General features: G+C 46.8%; 1 protein-coding gene across 1 annotated transcript in view; it reads right to left on the bottom strand.

The window, feature by feature from the left end:
- The window catches only part of SYPL2 (synaptophysin like 2), a 19,176-nt gene extending 18,387 nt beyond the window's left edge, over window positions 1-789 (bottom strand). Inside the window, exons 1-2 of the mRNA XM_017858803.1 lie at window positions 374-789; window positions 138-212 (exon numbers count right to left, since the gene is read on the bottom strand). Coding sequence (XP_017714292.1) covers window positions 138-212; window positions 374-427 — 129 coding nt within the window. The 5' untranslated portion in view covers window positions 428-789. The remainder of the gene's footprint in view (window positions 1-137; window positions 213-373) is intronic.
- Between the last annotated feature and the right edge of the window lie 5,909 nt (window positions 790-6,698).

Here is a 6,698-nt window from a genome sequence, read left to right as displayed (position 1 = left end):
CCACCTGTCACCGCCCCCCACCCTTCCGCCGTGGCCGGGCCGCAGCACCTCCCCAGCCCCCACTCTGGCTCCATTGCTTCGGGTCAGCGTCACAGCCCAAGCTCCCGAAATAGCCCGGGGCCGGGGCAGCGACTCACCCACTGGAGAACTTTGATGAAGCCCAGCGGCTCCTCCAGCCGCCGCCAGCGCAGCCCCACGAGCAGGCGGTCTACCTGCGGAGACACAGCCGGCCGGGGGATCAGGGCGGTGGGGAGCTCTGGGAAGGCGCTGGTCCCCTTGCCCCACTCACACGCGGTCCAGGGGTGGGATAAGGGTCCAGCCCGACATCTAGGTGGAGAGGGGCGGGTGAGAGAGTCCGAGGCGCAGGGACTACCTGCTGGCGCGGCGACTTGTCCGCCGTGCGGCCGGCGCTCTCGGTCGAGGACATGCTGGCGCAGCGGGCGCGGGGCGCGGCGTGGGGGCTTGGCTCCCTGACCGGGAGGAGGTGGACAGCGCGGGGGAGCGGGGAGCTGCGGGTCGGGGGCAGAGCAGGCGAGCTGGGCCAGAGCGCGAGCGGCCGTCGGTGGGCGGGAGTCCAGGCTGACTGGCTAGCTGGGTCGCAGGGGAGCTGCTGTTCGTGCTCTCCGAGGCTGCGGCCGCCGCGGTGCTCCGCCGGCAGCAGAAAGCCCCCGAGTCCGATTCAAACTTCTGTCAAACTCGCAGCGAACTTGGCTGCCGAGTCACGTGGCGTGCGCTCCCGAACCCTCCTCCCGCCCCCTCTGCTCCCTTTCTCCGCTTGCCGGGCACCTTAAAGGGACCTGTGGCCTCCGCGGTTAGTTCTGCCGCGGGTGGGGGGGTGCTGCGGGTCCTTGCCGAAGCCTCCGGGACCGGTCCCCACCGAGACACCGCGGCCGTCGGAAAACCCAGCCGGGCGCGCCTGAACGCACGGGCTCCAGGTTTATCCTTCCCTATTTTCCTGGATTGCGCCGGATTTTCTCCTCTTCCATACCAGAATACCCAGAACGTAAAAGATTCTCACGAGGCACGATCAGGGCTGTGAAACAAGGTTCTAAGTCTCACGGTTAACATACCGTCAGTACCGACAAAAGGGCGATAGAATATAAGCTGCTGATTTTTAATCCTGTCCAGTTAGGTATTGTTCTGATTTTTTTTTTTTTTATATCAACAAAAGACATTTGTATGTTAGTGATTCAAAAATTATTGGCCGGGCGCGGTAGCTCACGCCTGTAATCCCAGCCCTTTGGGAGGCCGAGGTCAGAAGATCACGAGGTCAGGAGTTCGAGACCAGTCTGGCTAACATAGTGAAACCCCGTCTCTACTAAAAATACAAAAAATTAGCCGGGTGTGGTGGTGTGCTCCTGTAATCCCAGCTACTCAGGAGGCTGAGGCAGGAGAATCGCTTGAATCCGGGAGGTGGAGGTCGCAGTGAGCTGAGATCGCGCCACTACATTCCAGACCTGGCAACAGTCTGAGACTCTGTCTCAAAAAAAAAAAAAAGTTATTAATCTTATCAAGTATAAACTTAATCTCCTTTAAAATGGTCATTACCATTTAAATGAGAGTGAAAAAAGGCCTTTGAGGAATGGGGTGCAAAGAACATATTGAAAGGTACTGAAAAGCTGACGTCTGGCCGGGCGCTGTGGCTCAAGCCTGTAATCCCAGCACTTTGGGAGGCAGAGGCGGGTGGATCAAAAGAAGCCAGGAGTTCGAGACCAACTTGGCCAACATGGTGAAACCCGGTCTCTACTAAAAATACAAAAATTAGCCGGGGCGTGGTGGCACGCGCCTGTACTCATAGCTATTCGGGAGGGTGAGGCAGGAGAATTACTTGAACCCGGGAGGCGGAGGTTGCAGTGAGCCAAGATTGCGCCATTGCACTCCAGCCTGGGCAACAGAGCAAGACTGTGTCAAAAAACAAAAGAAAAAAAGAAAAATGAAAAAAGACAGACAGAAGGAGAGAAAGAGAGAGGAAAGAAAGAGCAAGAAAGAAAAAGAACAGGAAGGGAAGGGGAGGGGTTGACGTCGTTGCATTTTGATGACTGTAACTCGGTCTCTAACTTTCGAAAAGCATTCGTCAGGGGTGAGCAGTCGAGAATATTCCACACTCGGTTTACAAGAGCATAAATATAAGTAGTAAAAGGTTAAGTGATTTGTCCAAGGACAAATTCCTCTGCATTGGCTTGTAAATACGTATCCATCTCATCCAAGTCATTCTTGCAGGTCCCCCCTCACTGCTCCACCCCGCATGTCAGAATGAATGCTTTTTGAACAAACATTTGGCTGTTATGCATACAAGTTGTTTCCCCGTTGAGTAAGTGCCTTCCCAAAGCCTTGGGATTTAGAGAGAGAAGAGATGAGGAAGTCAGCTCGGGCTGGATCAGGCCACGTGGACTTGAGGGAAACTTCTCCAGTGGATTTCCATGCAAATCTAGACTAAGCAAGGAACAGCTTAGCCAGGTCCCCAGTCCGCCTTTTAAATTGTTCTGCCGTCTTGGGTTCCTGTTCTGTGGAATAGGGATAATAATTTACGTTCCACTCACTTCACGAGGCCGTCATAAAAATTAAACAGTGTGATGTGTGTGAATGCCACACTACACAAACACAAAAACATACATATTACCAATGTCTTCAACAATATGCATACAGAATACAACACAATCAGAAAAGAATCAGAATAACACAACAAAAATCCACTTGCGCATCAACCAGCCTTGTTAATCTTTAACTCTTTTTTGCCTCAAATCCATTATTATCCTTAAACCCATTCTTTGAAAAAGAAAAAAAATGCATAAAATTGAAGCCCTGTATATCATCTCATGGCATTCCCTCCCTCCTTCCTCCCCAGAAATATTCGTTATCCAATCCTGAATTTGTTTTTTTTTGCCAGTCTCATGCATGATTTACTACTTTTTCTATGTATATAACTATATCTAGGAGCAATACCTAGAAACTCATCAGACGTAGTATTGTTTTTCAAATTGCTTTAAACTTTATCTAAATGGTATCATGCTTTAGGTAACCTTCTTCAACTCACTTTTTTACTTAATACTGTGTTTGTGAGAGTCATCTAGCCTGATGCATGTAGCTTTAGTTCATTCCTTTTAACTATATAGAATTCTACTACATACATATGCATACTGCAGTCTATTTATTCTCATATTGATGGGCATTTAGGTTGTTTCCAAAGATTCTCTCTTATAAATAGCGCTGCACTAAATTTGTACAGACCTCCTTGTGCACATGTACATAGATTTCTACATAGCACTGAATTTCCAACTTTGTGTGTGTGTGTGTGTGTGTGTGCACGCACATGCACTAAACCACAAACCCTGGTAAGAAATAAAATTTTACAACCTGACCCATTATATAAACTGGAATAAAGTTTTGCAAAACACCCTCCTATTTTCTATTCCACTTCATTAAAAAAAATTCTGGTCACCCGGAGGCAGATCCAGATTTTGTGGAGCCTAAAGTTAATACAATTGGAGGGCCCCCTTGAGAAAAAGTACAAAATTTTGCCCAGGCACAGTGTCTCATGCCTGTAATCCCAGCACTTTGGGAGGCTGAGACCGGTGAATTGCTTGAGGCCAGGAGTTCAAGACCAGGCTGGCCAACGTCGTGCAACCGCGTCTAAAAAATCAGTCGGGCATGGTGGTGAACACCTGTAGTCCCAGCTACTCTGAAGGCAGGAGAATTGCTTGAACCCAGGAGGCAGAGGTTACAGTGAGCCAAGACGGTGCACTGCACTCCAGCCTGTGAGACAGGGAGACTCTGTCTAAAAAAAAAAAAAAGAAAGAAAGAAAGAAAGAAAAGAAAAAGAAAAAACACACAAGTTTGAATACAAAATTAGTAACCAGGACTTGGAAGATGTTTTGTAAGGGTGGGAGGCTGAAGCTTCAGCTTCATTAGCTCCAGGATAAATACCTCTCTAAGTAGACACACTGGAATTAACTTGATGATTCACTAACAGCAGGACTCTACCAGCAGCTTGATAAACATTGCTCTATACCTAAAAGTGAGCCACCTCAGTCATAAGATGTGTACATTTTCAACTTTGAGCTTTGACAAATGTATACACCCATATAATCACCACCACGACCAAGATATAGAACATTTCAGTCATTCACAAGAGCCCCTTCCTGCCCTTTTGCAATCAATCTGTAGGCAACCACTTGATCTGCTTTCAGTCATTATAAATCAGTTGTTTTTTCTAGAATTTCAGATAAATGGAATTTACAGAATGTAGTCGTTTGTGTCTGGCTTCTCTTACTCAACATAACGTTTCTGAGATTCATCCATACTGTTGCTTGTGGTTTGCTCCTTTTTGTTGCTGAGTGGTACTCCCTCACAGGAAATATGATCCATCACAGTTTGCTTATCCATTCACCCACAGAAGTACATTTAGGTTGTTTCCTTTTTTTTTTTTTTTTCTTCTTTTTTTGGCTGTAATGAGTAGAACTGCTATAAACATTCTTATATAGGTTTTTGTGTGGATGTGTTTTTTATTTCTAGGGTAAACATCCAGAAATGGAATTTCTAGGTTATGTGTAAATGTATGTTTAACTTTATATAAAACTACCAAACATTTTCCAGAGTGGCTATAGCATTTTGCATTGCATTGTTTTTCACCAACAATGTACTCCATTGTTTTGCATCTTCTCCATAACTTGGTATTATCAGTTTAGTTTTACTTTGTTTTTGGCCATGCTAAAAGATATGTCATGATACCTCATTGTGGTTTTAATATGCATTTCCCCAGTGGCTGATAATGTTAAACATCTTTACTGTGCTTATTTGTCTCTCTCTCTCTCTCTCTCACACACACACACACACACACACACACAGAGAGAGAGTTTATTTTATTTTATGTTATTTTTTGGAGACAGAGTCTCACCCTGTCCCCCAGGCTGGAGTGCAGTACTGCAATCTCAGCTCATGGCAACCTCCACCTCACAGATTCTAGTGATTCTCGTGCCTCAGACACCTGAGTAGCTGGGATTACATGCATGTGCCACCACACCTAGCTAATTCTCACTCATATATTTTCTTTGGTGAAGTGTCTGTTCAAATCTTTAGCCTATTTTTAATGTGAGTTGTTTCTTACTATTGAATTTTGAGAATTCTTTTTATATTCTGGATGCGAGTCCTTTGTTGGATATGTGATTTGCAAATATTTCCTCCCAGTCTATAGTGTCTATTAATTCTCCTAACACTGTCATTTGGTGAATTCTAATTTACCAATTTTTATGTTGACAGATTATGCTTTTGGCATCCTGTCTAAAAAACTCTTTACCCTTGGGAGGCCGAGGCGGGCGGATCACAAGGTCAAGAGATCGAGACCATCCTGGCCAACATGATGAAACCCCATCTCTACTAAAATACAAAATTAGTTGGGCAAGGTGGTGAGCACCTGTAGTCCCAGCTACTCAGGAGGCTGAGGCAGGAGAATCACTTGAACCTGGGAGGTGGAGGTTGCAGTGAGCCCTGATCACACTGAGAGGTGAAGCCAGCTGGGCTTCTAGGTCAGTTGGGGACTTGGAGAACTTTTGTGTCCAGCTAAAGGATTGTAAATGCACCAATCAGCACTCTGTGTCTAGCTAAAGGATTGTAAATGCACCAATCAGCACTCTGTAAAACACACCAATCAGCACTCAGTAAAATGGACCAATCAGCGCTCTGTAAAATGAACCAATCAGCAAGATGTGGGCAGGGCCAAATAAGGGAATAAAAGCTGCCCCTCCCTCCNATTATGCTTTTGGCATCCTGTCTAAAAAACTCTTTACCCTTGGGAGGCCGAGGCGGGCGGATCACAAGGTCAAGAGATCGAGACCATCCTGGCCAACATGATGAAACCCCATCTCTACTAAAAATACAAAAATTAGTTGGGCAAGGTGGTGAGCACCTGTAGTCCCAGCTACTCAGGAGGCTGAGGCAGGAGAATCACTTGAACCTGGGAGGTGGAGGTTGCAGTGAGCCCTGATCACACTGAGAGGTGAAGCCAGCTGGGCTTCTAGGTCAGTTGGGGACTTGGAGAACTTTTGTGTCCAGCTAAAGGATTGTAAATGCACCAATCAGCACTCTGTGTCTAGCTAAAGGATTGTAAATGCACCAATCAGCACTCTGTAAAAACACACCAATCAGCACTCAGTAAAATGGACCAATCAGCGCTCTGTAAAATGAACCAATCAGCAAGATGTGGGCAGGGCCAAATAAGGGAATAAAAGCTGCCCCTCCCTCCCCCCCGCCCCCCACCACAGCCAGCAGTGACAACCTGATGGAGTAGGCTTCCACGCTGTGGAGGCTTTGTTCTTTTGTATTCACAGTAAATCTTGCTGCTGCTGGGTGTTTGGGTCCACACTACCTTATGAGGTATAACACTCACCGCCAGGGACTGTGAAGTCAGTGAGACCACGAACCAACGGGGAGGAGCAAACAACTCCGGATGCGCCACCTTTAAGAATTGTGACACTCACTGCAAAGGTCTGCAACTTCACTCCTGAAGTCAGCGAGACCAGGAACCCACCAGAAGGAAGAAACTAAAGGCACATCTGAACATCAGAAGGAACGGACTCAGGACACACCACCTTCAAGAACTGTAAACACTCACCGTGAGGGTCTGCGACTTCATTCTTGAAGTCAGGGAGATCAAGAACTCACCAGAAGGAATACATTTCGGACACAGCACCACTCACTCCAAC

The sequence above is a fragment of the Rhinopithecus bieti genome, unplaced genomic scaffold (genome assembly GCF_001698545.2).
Source record: "Rhinopithecus bieti isolate Rb0 unplaced genomic scaffold, ASM169854v2 scaffold_48884, whole genome shotgun sequence".
NCBI lineage: Eukaryota > Metazoa > Chordata > Mammalia > Primates > Cercopithecidae > Rhinopithecus > Rhinopithecus bieti.
This window is presented reverse-complemented; position numbering and strand designations above follow the sequence as displayed.